Source organism: Chiloscyllium plagiosum, chromosome 7 (genome assembly GCF_004010195.1).
Source record: "Chiloscyllium plagiosum isolate BGI_BamShark_2017 chromosome 7, ASM401019v2, whole genome shotgun sequence".
NCBI classification, from domain to species: domain Eukaryota; kingdom Metazoa; phylum Chordata; class Chondrichthyes; order Orectolobiformes; family Hemiscylliidae; genus Chiloscyllium; species Chiloscyllium plagiosum.
The window spans coordinates 72,049,547-72,065,453 of NC_057716.1; the positions used below are offsets into that span (position 1 = coordinate 72,049,547).

Below are 15,907 nucleotides of genomic sequence, written 5' to 3' on the forward strand. Positions count from 1 at the left end.
CTAGTTTTGTCAGGATTTCTTAAGACTGCTCTGTGTAGTCAGAAATGCTTTTTAAAAAAACTGAACTCCCGATATGTAAGTTGTCCATACCATATGAAACCTTTTTCTTCTTACTCCCTGTAATAGCGCAAAGGTGGAGTCAGATGTTTTCCAAATGCAGCTGCCTATCCGTTTTGAAACACCTTTTGCTCCTTAAAAGTATATGATCAGAAGTCACACAAGATCATGTTATAGTCTGACAAGTTTATTTGAAATCACAAGCTTTCAGAGCACTGCTCTTTTGTCAGGTGATGTGAAGAGAACCACACGGCACAGAATTTATAGGTACCATTTGTACAATATTTGATCTGTCTGCCTGTAATTTTGTGTCTGTGTGCTCCACTTCACTTCACTTCACCTGACGAAGGAGCAGCGCTTCGAAAGCTTGTGAATTGAAATGATACTGTTAGACAATAACCTGGTGCCTTGTCAACCTCAGTTCAACACTGGCACCTCCACATCTTGGTTGCCATTAGAAATATATGATACTTGGTCTTAACGTGCACCAAGTATTCAGCGCCACTATATTCGCTCATCTGTGTTGATTCCTGGATCGGCATTTCTTCAATTTCTCAAAAAATGTACAAAATGTTGGAAATATTCAGGCCTGGCAGAGATGAGCAAGGTTATTATTTCAAATCAATGCCTTTTATTAGAACATATTCCAAAGATGTTGCTAAATCTAATAAATATTTCCAGAACGTTTTTGTTTTTATTTGAGATTTTCAGCATCTATAGTATTTAATGCTAAGGATTGCTTTGTCTATTTTCTACATTTGGCAATTAATGATTCAAATCTTTGGAAATCTGCTTTGAATATTACAGCGTTGATTTTTCAGTTAGATTTTCAAGATTGGAGAATTCATTTTACATTTAGTGTTTTCCAACTAGCAAAAGGTATACAATAGTTTCCCCAAGGGCCAGTACAAAACTGCTACTTTCTTGATCTGTATAATTGACGTCAACTTTGGATTTTCAAAGTACTTGGAAACTATGAGGTAGATATTGATAGACATTGAGAGGACATAAAGAGGCTCGTGGAATGTGCAAAAGCATGGCAAGTGAAATTTAATGTAGAGAAATGTGAAAAATAAATTTTGATTCAAAGAGTGCAGAAAATCAATGTGTGCAGGATACACTCAAATACCAAAGCATTTGAATGGTAAGGAACATTCCAGGCACTGACAATCACCAACAAAAGAGAATTTAACCATCACCTGTTGACATTACCAACACTGAATCACCCCACTATAAACATCCTTAGAGTTATTATTGACCACAGACTGAATTGGGCCAACCATATAAATTACTCTGGTTATAAGAGCATATCAGATACAACGCACCCTAGAGCAAGTAACTCACCACCTGACTCTCCAAAGCCTGTACACCATCTACAAGGCAAAGTGTGATGGAATACTCCCCACTTGTCTGGATGAGTCAAGTTCCAATGAAACTGAACCATCCAGGACAAGGCAGCCAGTTTGATTGGCATGACATCCAAAAACACCTATATCCTCCAATATTTATGCTCAGGAGCAGTATTGTGTAGTATCTACCACATGTAATACAGAAATTTATCAAGGCTTCTTCCAAACCCGTGACCTCTTGCACCTAGAAGGACACAAGATGTAGATACATGCAAATTCCCTTCCAAGCTACTCGCCATCCTGACTTGAAAAGTCGACTGACTCACCATTCCTTAAGTGTCATTGGGTCAAAAACCTAGAACTCTCTCCCTAGCAGTATAGTGGGTTTACAAATAGCAAATGGACCTCGGGAGTTCAAGAAGGCAGCTCACCACCATTTCTCAAGGGCAACTAGGGATGGGCAGTAATGCTGGTGCAGTCAGCAAAGCAGCGGTTGCTCTTCCAAAGAGCTGCCATGTCCATGAAGAGCTATTTGCCCGCTTTCTATGCCGCAATTCTATGATTCTGTGTTATTGCATTTGTATTCGTGCAGCATTTTCATGTAAAGTTTAAGTAATGATCAACAGATTTCTCAGGGGTTCAGAAACTGGCATAAATGCTGTGAACGTATGTTTGCCTGGTTGACTCCTGTCCGGATGCAGTTTCATTTAAACGTACAATTGTTGCGAGATTTGTTTTATTAATGGACCATGTAGGAATTCTGTGACCATTTCTTATTTCATTTTACTGCATATTTTTAGTTAAACAGATTACACATAAGATTTTGACTGATCTCTGACCTGGCACCAAGAGATCTTCCTTTGCTACATTTTCACCTAATAATTCTACTGCTTAAAACTCTTCCGTTGAGTTAAAGTTAACAATTGATCCACCATTAGCTGAAGCTTTTAGAAGACAGTTTGAAGCTTGAACTCTTCCTTTAAGTGTAGATGTTTTTCTAAATTGATTTAGCAACTGCAATTTGTCTTTAAATAGAAGTTTCTTATACTCATAAATCACTCAGGGAAGCCTGACTCTAAATGTTACACTACATCCTTAGTAGTCATCTCTATGACTCTACTAGAGTCTGCAACCCAACAGTAAGATTTGGATTTCTCTATTCATTCTTTTGGTTTCTCTTACTATCTTGCAAACTTTGATTCATAACCTTTTAATCCAAGTTCCAAAGATTGCAATTCTGGTATCTAATCTTTCTACTCAATTTAACCTTTAGAGTCATTCTGGTAAATTTATCCATGTTATCTGCATCAGCTCTCTATTGTGATTTAGTGTCGTTCTGCCTTTTCCCCATAACCCTGAATGTTTTTCTATTTAAATAATTATCTCACATCCTTCTGAATGTCTCAATTGAATCTGCCTCCACCACATGACCAGGCCGTAAGACAACTGATGTAGGAGCAGAATTAGACTGTTCAAACTATCAAGTCTGCTTTGTCATTTGATAATGGCTGATCTATTTCTTAAGCCCATTCTTCTATCTTCTCCCCATAACCTTAATCCCCTTCCTAATCATGACCTAGCTATATCTGTCTTGAAAGCACCCCTTGACATGGCCACCACAGCCTTCTGCACCAATGAGTTCCATGGATAACCACCCTCTGGCTAAAGAACTTCTTCCTCATCTCAGTTCTAAAGGATCGTGCGATCACTCTGAGGGTGTGCCCTCATGTCTTAATCTGTCATACAAATGGAAACATCTTCTCCACATCCACTCACTTCCAGGCCCCTCTGTATTTTGTAAGGTTCAATGCAATTCCCCCCTCATCTTTCTAAACTCCATTGAATACAGACCCAAAGTCTTCAATCGCTCCTCATATGAAAGATTCTTCATCCTGGGATCATTCGTGTAAACCTCCTCTGGACCACATACAATGACAGTACATCGTCACTTAGGTACAGTGCCCAAAACTGCTCTTAATACTCCAAATGTCTGACCAAAGCATTATACAGCCTCAGCAATGTGCTCCATACCCTGAACAAAAATAAAACCAAAGCAGTGCGGATGCTGGAAATCAGAAACAAAAACAGAAATTGCTGGAAAAACTCAGCAGGGCTTGCAACATCTGTGGACATGTTCTGAAGAAAGATCATACATTCGAAACATTAACTCTTCTTTCTCTCCAGATACTGCAACATCTGTGGACATGTTCTGAAGAAAGATCATACATTCGAAACATTAACTCTTCTTTCTCTCCAGATACTGCAAGACCTGCTGAGTTTTTCCAGCAATTTCTGTTTTTGTTTCTGATTTCCAGCATTCGCACTGCTTTGGTTTTATTTTTGTTCAGGGTTACTACATTACCAGGGTTAATACCAGGGTTACTACATTAATTTCTGAGCACCAAACCTTCAGAAGGATATATTAACAGAATAATTTGCAACATCTGTGGACATGTTCTGAAGAAAGATCATACATTCGAAACATTAACTCTTCTTTCTCTCCAGATACTGCAACATCTGTGGACATGTTCTGAAGAAAGATCATACATTCGAAACATTAACTCTTCTTTCTCTCCAGATACTGCAACATCTGTGGACATGTTCTGAAGAAAGATCATACATTCGAAACATTAACTCTTCTTTCTCTCCAGATACTGCAACATCTGTGGACATGTTCTGAAGAAAGATCATACATTCGAAACATTAACTCTTCTTTCTCTCCAGATACTGCAACATCTGTGGACATGTTCTGAAGAAAGATCATACATTCGAAACATTAACTCTTCTTTCTCTCCAGATACTGCAACATCTGTGGACATGTTCTGAAGAAAGATCATACATTCGAAACATTAACTCTTCTTTCTCTCCAGATACTGCAACATCTGTGGACATGTTCTGAAGAAAGATCATACATTCGAAACATTAACTCTTCTTTCTCTCCAGATACTGCAACATCTGTGGACATGTTCTGAAGAAAGATCATACATTCGAAACATTAACTCTTCTTTCTCTCCAGATACTGCAACATCTGTGGACATGTTCTGAAGAAAGATCATACATTCGAAACATTAACTCTTCTTTCTCTCCAGATACTGCAAGACCTGCTGAGTTTTCACAGCAATTTGTTTTTTTTCTAGACCCTAACTACTGTCTGTGTAAATAGGTGACATCTTTATGTCACATTCTGCAAATTAACTTGACCATGCCCCCTCATTCTCAATCCCTTTTGTCAGAGGGAGCAGTTTCTCCCAACCAAGCTATCCAGCAACTTCATAATTTTGAAAAGTTCAGTCATATGCCCTTTTAAACTTCTCCTATCCAAAGAAGCTAGTCCCAACTTCCCAAATTATCTGCATAACTAAAGTTTCCCAACCTGAAATTATTCTGTTAATATATCCTTCTGAAGGTTTGGTGCTCAGAAATTAATGTAGTAACCCTGGTATTCCATCAGCCTTTTAATTGAGCCTATTTTGTCATTCACTATGACCATAATTGATCTGGGACATGAACTGTATTTTCCCACCCGTTGCCCATACATTTCGATTCCCTGAAATTCTAAATTTAAATATAGTGGACACTGAAGCATCCACAGTTCTCTCGGATAGAGAATTCAAAAGATTTGCAATCCTTTGAGTAAAAAGATTTCTCTACGTCTCAGTCGTTATTCTGAAACCTTGCCCCTTGTTCTTGACTCGCCAACCAGGGAAGCAATACTTCAATATCCACAGCACTCCATTAGCCACAGCCCAAAAATTTGAAAACGCCCCCACCTTTCTTGCTTTCTATTCATTAACCAATCCTGCAACTATGCTAATATATCACCCTCACCTCCACCGCCCTCTTCTTCTGTATTAACCTTTTGTATGGCACCTAATCAAGTGCCTTTTGGAAATCCAAGCATATCAAATGTACTGGATTCCTTTGTCTATCCTGATAGTTATATCCTGAAAAATACTAAGAGATTTGGCATACAAGATTTCCCTGTTTTACATCCGTGTCGACTTGTTCTAATCAAAGTATTATGTCAGTTTATTATTAAAACTGCCTTAATAGATTCCATCGTTATCCCAACTGCGGCTGTCAGGCTAATTGGCCACCTTTTTCTCATTCTCTCTTGCTTTTTCTCTCAACTGCCCTGTTCCCCACTCTTTCCCCCACCCCCACCTCCACTTTCTTGAATAGCGACTTTGCATTTACTAACTTCCCTTCTACTGGGACTTCAGAATCTAGAGAATTTTGAAAAAATTGTAGCCAGTGCATCCGTATCTTTGCAACTGTCTCTTTTTGAACTGTATGAGTTTCTTGTCTTTCTCTACTGATGTTAATTATGTTGATTTCATAACTTTTATTATCCCTTAACTTTTAATATAATCTTTTTTATATATATATATATATATACTATAAATCACTTGCACCAGAGTTTTTAGACCCCTACTGAATCTCCACCAATTCTTGATTGACTGAGCCAAAATGTTTTCTCACTACTGTCATTCTTTATTATCAGAATTAGCCCTTATCTTTTCCATTCTGTCTGTCTTTTTAAATGCTGTGTACCATAGATTATTTATTTCCCAGTCTTTGTTACCTTGTAGCCATGATTCTGTAGTGGTAACTAGATCTAAAACATTTATCTCTAATTTGTATCACAACTGTTAAAATTTGTGTTTGCTATTTTATCATCTCTTTGGATTCTCGTTGTTTCTAGATTTTTACCATATCAAATCTATTCTGACCTATCTTTTTTATGTCCAAGTGAATCAAGTGAACTATTGCTTACATTGAAATCTGAAATCTATTTGCCACAGTTTTGACTATTATTCATCTATTATTATGGATGTAAGTTTGCTCGCTGAGCTGTAAGGTTTGGTTTCATGAAACGTTCGTGAAAACAAACCTTCTAGCTCAGCGAGCACATGAAAACGAACCTTCCAGCTTAGCGAGCAAGCTTGCATTCAGAACCTCAACCTGAGTTATAAATTTTCTCAAAACTTGCTAATCTATTATCTTTTTGTAATTTTTGTTTTCATCATTGATCTACCCATGGTGAATTTCTCTAATCAGCTGCACATTTTCAAGATGATCAGTCATCATTCATTTATTTAATTATAGACACTTACATCTCCTGACAACAGATATAAGATTAACTGGTCTATAATTCCATAATTTCTCACTTTTAAAAAAAAGTTCACTCATTTCATGACCTTTTTCTATTTACATTTCCATTTGGTGTCTCTTCTGATTTATAAAACACCTCTCCAAGCCTCTGTAGAGATGAAAAAAACACTGATTTTCAAGCTGATGTCTCTCTACAAAGTGTGATTATTTGTTACAGTTAGTTTCAGTGTAACTTCAAATAATGTTTGATTTATATATATGTTGCTGTGCATGTCTAGAGAATCAGTCCTGAGCGACCTTGATATGCAGCATTCAAATGCCAAAATATGTTCTAATTCTTATCTATTTTGACTTGCTAATCTAGAAAACAGGGACACACTTTATAAGTAGACCTGCTTTTCATGAGGAGGGAAGGGACATAGAAATGTATTCAAGAATATCCCAAGTATCTTTCAGGTTGTTACTACTGCAAGCTCTGCCAGAATGCCATCAGAAAAGAAACCTAAATTATTTTAGTGGTGGAGGTCAGGGGCGAAGATTTAAATGTTTTATTTTAAGCTAACACATCTGTTGTGGGGTTGAAACTATTAATAGGTTATGATCTAATTTTAAGCTATGTTAGATGAATTACTGTCTTGATACTTAAGGCTCATGATATTATGGTGACGGAACAGGCATTAGAATGTGTTTGAGTGCAATATTACGGCCAATAAATGTGAACCAGTTGCAATAGAACACCTTAGTGTTTCACTTAGTCAGGAGATTTGCAATGTTTATGATTCTGTTGTCGATAATAACTTGCTAGTTAATGTCTATAGTAGTGATTAAAGGTCAATCCAGTATTTAATTTTCAAACGAGAGATTTCTTCTGTTGAATGTACAAACTTGTTACTCTACAGAAAATTCTCTTCAGGAAGTAATACTTACACTTGTAAAGTTTATCACAAAAGCATTTAGAATATAGGAGGTTTGGTTAGTAAGTTTGCAGGTGACGCCAAAAGTGCTGGCATAGTGGACAGTGAAGAAGGTTACATCAGAGTACAACGGAATCTTGATCAGATGGGCCAGTGGGCTGAGGAGTGGCAGATGGAGTTTAATTTAGATAAATGTGAGGTGTTGCATTTTGGTAAGGCAAATCAAGACAGGACTTATTCAGTTATTGGTAGGGCCCTGGGAAGAGTTGCAGAACAAAGAGACCTAGGGGTACAGATACATAACTCCTTGAATGTGGAATCACGACTAGACAAAGTAATGAAGAAGGCATTTGGATGCTTGCCATCATTGGTCAGTGCATTTAGTATAGGAGTTGGGAGGTCATGTTGCGGCTATACAGGACATTGGTTAGGCCACATTTAGAATACTGTGTTCAATTCTGGTCTCCATGTTACAGGAAAGATGTTGTTACACTTGGAAAGTTCAGAAAAAATTTACAAGCACGATGCCAGGATTGGAGAGTTTGACCCATAGGGAAAGACTGAATAGGCTGGGACTATTTTCTATGGAGCGTCAGAGACTAAGGGGTGACCTTATAGAGGTTTATAAAATCATGAGGGACATGGATAGAGTGAATAGCCAAGATCTTTTACCCAGGATAGGGGAGTCCGGAACTAGAGTGTATAGGTTTTGAGATGAGAGGGTAAAGATTTAAAGTCAGAGAGTTATACAGCGTAGAAACAGACCTTTAGGTCCAACTCGTACTTGCTGACCAGAAATCCTAAACTGATTTAGTCCCATTTGCCAGCATTTGGCCTATACCTCTGGAAACCCTTCCTATTCATGTACCCATCCAAATTCCTTTTAAATTTTGTAATTGAACCTGCTTCCACCGAATCCTCTGGCAGCGTGTTCCACACACGCAACATCCTCTACGTGAAAAAGTTTTCCCTCAAGCCCCTTTTAAATACTGGAAAATGGGACTATATCAGTTTAGGATATCTGGTCGGCATTGGTGTGTTGGACCGGAGGGTCTGTTTCCGCGCTGTATAACTCTGACTCTATAACATGTCTTACTGTGAATTATTTTGGAATTATAATCACCATTATTATCTCATACACTTCATGTGATTTCTATGGTGGTAAAATATGAAGTTTTGGCATTAAATTGCAATCTTGTAATAAAATGTATTAATCACATATAAATCTCCAGTGAACAAAGTGTGGTTTCCCTTTTAGGACATTGCGAAAGACAGATATGGAATTCTTCCATTGATTCAGTCACAGGAAAAACTGGGTGAGTTTAGTTATGATTAACATTTCCTTTCCTCCAAAACCCTGGAAAAGTGATGGTCTGTTGACCAATTGCAATACCTACGTTTTGCTTTGTGAACAATGTTTCGGGAGAAAGATATAATTTTTGTTAATTACGATTTTGTTCTTGCAAATGTTGACATGATTTCATTAGAAGAGACAGCAAGTCAGAATGTCAATATGACATATGTAAAAACAAACTCGAAGCCCTGAGGATCTGCACAAAAGAACATTAAGAATTGGGAACAAGAGTGTGCTTTGGCTCCTCAAACCTACTCCACCATTCAATAAAATCATGGCTGACCTGATTATAGCCTTTACCCCACTCTCCTGCTTGTGCCCATAACACTTGACTCTTGATGATGAAGAGGCTGAGTCCTGAATATATTTGAAGACCCACCCTCCACTGCTCTTCAGGGAAGAGAATTCCAGAGGAATTGTAATCACCGTTATTATCCCATACACTTCATGTGATTTTTATGGTGCTAGAGTATGGTTCCAGCAACAGGAACCTCCAGAAAAGAAAGTCTCCTCGAATTTTCAAACTGTCATCCAATTCTAGCCTCTCCCACAAAGGAAAACATCATCTTAGCATCCAACCTGTCAAGTCCCCTCAGGATCTGTTGAGTTCATAAGGTCACTTCTAAACTCCAGTTGCTATAGGCCATCTGTTCAACTTTGACTCAAGAGATAAGCATTTCATATGATGAATCAGCCTGTGCTGCTTCCCATGCAATGATATTTGTTCTTAAGTAGGAAGACAAACTGTACTCCAGATGCCACCTCACTTAAAAGCCCTGCACTGCATTAGCAAGTTTTCCCTACTTCTATATGTGAGAAACGTTTGATTAAATATTTTCCAAACAGAGTTTACATTCCAATGCTCTCTTCAAGCAAATAGATCCAATTTATTACCAAAATTGGCAAAAAAGGAACAATAATCACACTTTGTAATGTACTGAGCCATACAGAGCAAAAATGCCCTAGATTGGTTATATATCTATGGCACTGAAATTAGGTGGTGTGTGAAAGAAAATTGTATTAGATTCAGCATGTGCCTAATTCAGGAAAGAAGAAAATAAGAAACAGTTCATGACCTAATTCGTTGATCTAATTGGTAGAGGTTTGGCTCATTTTGTTGGAATGAGGAGGTTCATCCTGAAATTACTGCATTGAAAATCTGTTGACCTTGAAAACTGAAATCAGTAACACAACTAGATTGGGTATTTTATTTGATGTTTTAAATTGCACATGTTTTGATTACTGTAGTGATGTTGAATTTTCTGAGCTAACCCTAAACAGAAGAATATTCTTTATGTAAAGACCGTGTGTTGGTTCATGTGAAAAATCTGACAGAAGAAAAAGCTGACCAGGTGGTCTGGCTCCGTTCCCGAGTCCACACCAGTAGAGCCAAAGGTAAGAGCAATGGCCTACAGCATGTGGTCATCTTTCACTTTATACTTGGTCAACAGGAAGCAGCTTTTGTAGGCAGAAGTTTCCCATTGTAAATGTTTCCACTAAATATTTTTTCATTAAGAATATGGCTTATTTAGGTGCTAGCTACACAATAGAGAAAAGGAATACAGTTCTTAAATCTATCTGCTCCAATTTTTTTTTGAAAAAGAACAATTTCTTTTAACCTTTGAAGTGCAATCATTTTGCAAAATAGGCACTAAAGCTGCTGTATGTTTTATAGCAGAGATGAAAGGTGGTGCAGCATTAACTACTTAAGAAATATTTTATATAAGAGAACTGAAGTAAGCGATTTAATCCAGATTTAATGAAAGTCAATTAAGAATCCGGGTGATACTTCATTGCATTGGTTATGCTGTATTGTTAAAGCTGCTGACTTTTAGAGAAGAGTTTAAACTCAAGTCCATTGGCTCCATTTGGAGAATGGCAGTAAATCCAGTGTTGGTGTACAATGGTGCCCGTCAGATATAAAGGTTCTAAGCATGATTGTAAATCTGATGATTATCAGTCATTTTATATTGTGTATTTCCTGTAAGTTGCAATTAAGTCCTTAAGAAATAGCAACAGTGTAGAGCCCTTTAGCCATCATAGAGCAAGATCATGGCTGGATTCCTGCATCAACCCTAGTTTCCTGTCATATTTCCATATCCTTTAATTCTCAATGCTGAAAAATTAATTAGTTTCACTTTTGATCATTTTCATTGGATAAAGTTAAAAATCACACAACACCAGGTTATGGTCCGACAAGTTTATTTTGAAGCACTAGCGTTTGGAGCGCTCTGAAAGCTAGTGGTTCCAAATAAACCTGTTGGACTATAACCTGGTGTTGTGTGATTTTTAACTTTGTCCACTCAGTCCAATACCAGCTCCTCCACATCATTTCATTGGTTAGCCATAGTTTGAATAACGAATTACAGATAGTGAGAGTTATTGTTTCAAGTAAACATATTTAATAAATGCTTATCTTAATGTGGTTTTAGTAGAGTGTATTCAGCAAACGGTGAATTCATTTAGCAGTGAAAATATTTTAGCGACCGAAAAGCAAGAAATAACCTTTCAAGGAATAACAAGATACAGAATTGCTGAAAGTTAATTTAAATGGTTGTTTCATGCTGTAAAGTTTTGTGGGTTAATATTCCTCTTTAACCTCTGGATTAATTTACTTTTTCAATTTATACAAGCTTCTTTCATCTTTAAAAAAAAATAATGTATGAGTAGCAAAAAGTGTGACTAAGTTGTAAGAAGCAAAACAGTGTATCAGGGGATCTGACGTATATAGCACTCAATATGGACTATTTTTATCTCAACAGGGAAGCAGTGTTTTTTAGTCCTACGTCAGCAACAGTTTAATGTCCAAGGACTTGTGGCTGTAGGAGACCATGTTAGCAAACAGATGGTCAAATTTGCTGCGAAGTAAGTTTGGAATTACTTCCTTTTGTCTGAAGTACAATTATGAGAAAGGAGATATTTTCCATTAGGTCCCTTTACATTCTATAGTTCAAATAAGTACCATTGTTAGCATCCTTTGCTTAAATCTTGTAATGTTTTGATATGTAAGCAGAGTAAGTATGGAAACTTTGTGTTTTGGTGTAAACAACTCCTGTTCTATTTCAATTAGTAAAATCATATCTAAGGCATGCATAAATGAATACGAAGAAAATATGAAATTTCAAATATATGAACAAATGAAGTGGTTAGACTGCTGCCTCACAGTGCCAAGAATCTGGGTTCGATTCCTGCCATAGTTGACTGTCTGTGTGGTATTTGCATGTTTTCCCCAGGTCTGCATGAGTTTCTGCCAGGTACTCCGGTTTCCTCCCATACTCCAAAGATGTGTAAATTAGGTTGATTAGCCATGGTAAATGCAGGGTTATGGGGATAGTGTGAGATTCTCTTCAAAGGATTGGTGGAAACTCGATGGGCTGAATAGTCTCTTTCTGCACCATGGGAATTCTAGAATTCAGGTGTAGGCCACTGAGCCTCTTGATCCTGCTCTGCCATTCAATAATATCATGTCTGGTCTGATTGCAATCTCAAATCCACATTTCTGCCTACCTTTGACAACATTTTCAACCTTTTTCTTAACATGAATCTATTTATGAGATTAGCATTTAGCATTAAAAGTATTCAAAGACTCTGTTTCCACCACCTTTTCAGGAAGTGACATGCAAAGACTCATGACCCAAAGAGAAATCGTTTTAGCTTAATGACAGTTTTAAATAAGCAACCTGTGGTTTTGAAACAGTGAGAAAAGACTCAGAAGCACATTTATTATTTATACTTCAATTAACAAAGAAGAGATTCAGGAAATATTAAGAGTTGGCAAAAAAAAAACATGTTTGGAAAGGCTAATTGTGAAAACAAGAAACTTAAAGGGCACTGAAAAACCCTTTGTTTCAGTATATATAATTAGAAGCAACTTAATTTGAGGTTGGAGCTGCTTGGTGGGAGAGAAAGTTTGTGGTGCAGAGTGAGAGAACAAGAAAGAAAGTCAAGAAGTACGTTGTTGGTAATTGCAAATCTGAAGTGAGTTTGAGGATTTCAGAAACAGTAGAACTGATATTAGAGGTCAGTGCTCAAAAGAAAGGATATCATTTGATTTAATGTATAAACATCATCACAGTTTGTACTCCAGGATTCTTGGGAAAAATGGGAAAGAAGTATTAGACTCTTTATAACTTTGAAAAGTTCTGCCAAGTAATTTATAGCAATCAAATGAAACAGAAGAAGCAGGGAGAGACTATCAAAACTTTAGTTCTCCATCTCTTTACCTTTTTTTTCCCCTAAAGAGAAAATTACAAATTCCCAAAATCTCTCCATATAATGTGAAGTCCCTCATTCTTGACATTATCTTGGTAAACCTATTCTACGAAACATTAATATCCTTCCTGAAGAGTGGCACTGAGAATTATATATGGAGTTCTAGCTGAGATCTAACAAGTGATTTATGAAGGTTTAACGTGACTTCCTTGTTTTTGCATTCAGTCTCCTTATTTACAAATCTAAGCATCCCATTCACTTTAAGTTCCTTAGCAACTTGCCCTGCCACCTTCAAGGATTTAGGAAAATCTAACTCCAGAATGCCCCTCCTTGTTGTTTCACCCAGCATGCGTCACCTTACCATTAGCCACATCAACTTTACGCCTATTATAAGGCAAAATTTCTTCCACAGAAGCAAAATCCATAACACACTTGTGTAAAGGGTCATGAAATTAGATTCAGTCAGAAGCTTCATAAAGAAATTTATTTGAATAAGTTATCATGTGGGTCAAAATTAAACAATACTGTCAAAGAATTGGCTCAGGCATGATAGTCTTAATGGCCCCTTTCTGTGCGGTGTGAGTTCATGATTCTTTAGGTATACTCGGGAGGCAATGGCCTAGTGGTAATATCACTAGACCATTAATCCAGAGATCCAGGTCATGTTCTGGGAACCTGGGTTCGAATCCTGCCACGGCAGATGGTGTAATCTGCAATCAGTAAAATCTGGAATTAAGAGTCTAATGATGACTGTGAATCCATTGTGGAGTGTTGGAAAAAAACCATCTGGTTCACTAAGTTCCTTTAGGGAAGAAAATTGCCATCATTACCAGGTCTGGCCAACATGTGACTCCAGATCCACAGTGATGTAGTTGACTCTTAACTGCCCTCTGAATAATTGGAGATGGGCAATAAACGCTGGGCCTGGTGGCAACACCCTCCTCCTGTGAATAAATAAATAACATTTTAAAAGGAAATTTATTTCTTCATAAAGCGAATGTGGAAAGGATTGTGATAACGGTATTAGATTAGGTGACTCGTGGAGAATATTTGATTAATCAAATAATGAAACATTCTCGAATTTTTTAAAATATTGTGTTAAAATCGAAAATAATTTTCAAAATAACTTGTAAATAAAGTATTCAAAGCTTAATGAATTTTATTTGTGGGTTTATACTTTTCCTAGATAGATTTTAGAGATTTCTCTAAAAAATGTACAGCTATTGTGCAATTGCATAGTTGTAGAGTTTTAATTAGATATCCTGTTGGATGTTTTTGTTAGGGTGACTATAGGTCACTGATCATTAAAGGGTATTGTGAACTTCTTGTATGTGTGATTATTTCACTGTAATTCTCGTGTGGCTTTTTCACAGATGGCTCAGTTTGTTTTGTTAAGCTGATAAGTCTGGCTTAACAGACTGAGACAGGAAATTCATTTGCACCTGTTTCAGTTCATAGCGTTCCCTGCTAGCCTACAATATATGTTTAATGTATGGGTGTCTGATTACAGTTTCAAATGGAAGGTGCCAGTGGACAAGTATGCATGTTGTGTCTATTAATACATACAGGAAATAGAAACAGGAGCAGGGCATTTGGTCCCTCAAGGAGAAAATGAGGTCTGCAGATGTTGGAGATCAGAGCTGAAAATGTGTTGCTGGAAAAGCGCAGCAGGTCAGGCAGCATCCAGCGAACAGGAGAATCGATGTTTCGGGCATAAGCCCTTCTTCAGGTCACTCAAGCCTGCTTTGCCATTCAACTCAACAGCATTTTTCTTCAACAACACCAATCCTGTGATATTTAGCAACTAAAAATTCTAGTAGTTCCCCACTGCCCACCCACCCCACACCACCCCCTGCCGGCAGGAACATCCTTCCCACCTTTATCCTGTTGAGTCCTGAATGAAGAATATGTGCTTCAACAAGATCACTCCTGTTCCTTCTAAACTCAAGAGAATATAGGCCCAGTCTCTTTAATCTATCTCATAGGATACTTAGAGTCATAGAGATGTACAGCATGAAAACAGACCCTATGGTCCAACCCGTCCATGCTGACCAGATATTCAATCTAGTCCCACCTGCCACTACCCAGCCCATATCCCTCCAAACCCTTCCTATTCATATACCCATCCAAATGCCTTTTAAATGTTGCAATTGTACCAGTCTCCACCACTTCCTCTGGCAGCTCATTCCATACATGTACCACCATCTGTGTGAAAAAGTTGCCCCTTAGGTCCCTTTTATATCTTTCCCCTCTCACCCTAAACCTATGCCCTCTAGTTCTGATAGACAATAAACAATAGGTGCAGGAATAGGCCATTCAGCCCTTCGAGCCTGCACCGCCATTCAATATGATCATGGCCCATCATTCCTAATCAGTATCCTCTTCCTGCCTTATCTCCATAACCCTTGATTCCACTATCTTTGAGAGCTCTATCCAACTCTTTCTTAAATGAATCCAGAGACTGGGCCTCCACTGCCCTCTGGGGCAGAGCATTCCACACAGGCACCACTCTCTGGGTGAAGAAGTTTCTCTTCATCTCTGTCCTCAATGGTCTACCCCGTATTTTTAAGCTGTGTCCTCTGGTTCGGCACTCACCCATCAGCAGAAACATGTTTCCTGCTGCCAGAATGCACAATCCTTTCATAAATCTTATATGTCTCAATCAGATCCCCTCTCAGTCTTCTAAACTCAATGGTATACAAGCCCAGTCGCTCCAGTCTTTCAGTTAAGGTAATTCCCGCCATTCCAGGAATTGACCTTGTGAACCTACGCTGCACTCCCTCAATAGCCAGAATGTCTTTCCTCAAATTTGGAGACCAGAACTGCACACAGTACTCCAGGTGTGGTCTCACCAGGGCCCTGTACAGCTGCAGAAGAACCTCTTTGCTTCTATACTCAATCCCTCT

At 37.9% G+C, this 15,907-nt stretch overlaps 1 protein-coding gene across 1 annotated transcript in view; it reads left to right on the forward strand.

Annotated features, from left to right (window-relative positions):
• dars1 (aspartyl-tRNA synthetase 1) overlaps positions 1–15,907 on the forward strand; it is a 91,548-nt gene that overhangs the window by 22,561 nt on the left and 53,080 nt on the right. Inside the window, exons 4-6 of the mRNA XM_043694024.1 lie at positions 8,694–8,751; positions 10,092–10,184; positions 11,552–11,654. Of these exons, the coding sequence (XP_043549959.1) occupies positions 8,694–8,751; positions 10,092–10,184; positions 11,552–11,654 (254 nt within the window). The remainder of the gene's footprint in view (positions 1–8,693; positions 8,752–10,091; positions 10,185–11,551; positions 11,655–15,907) is intronic.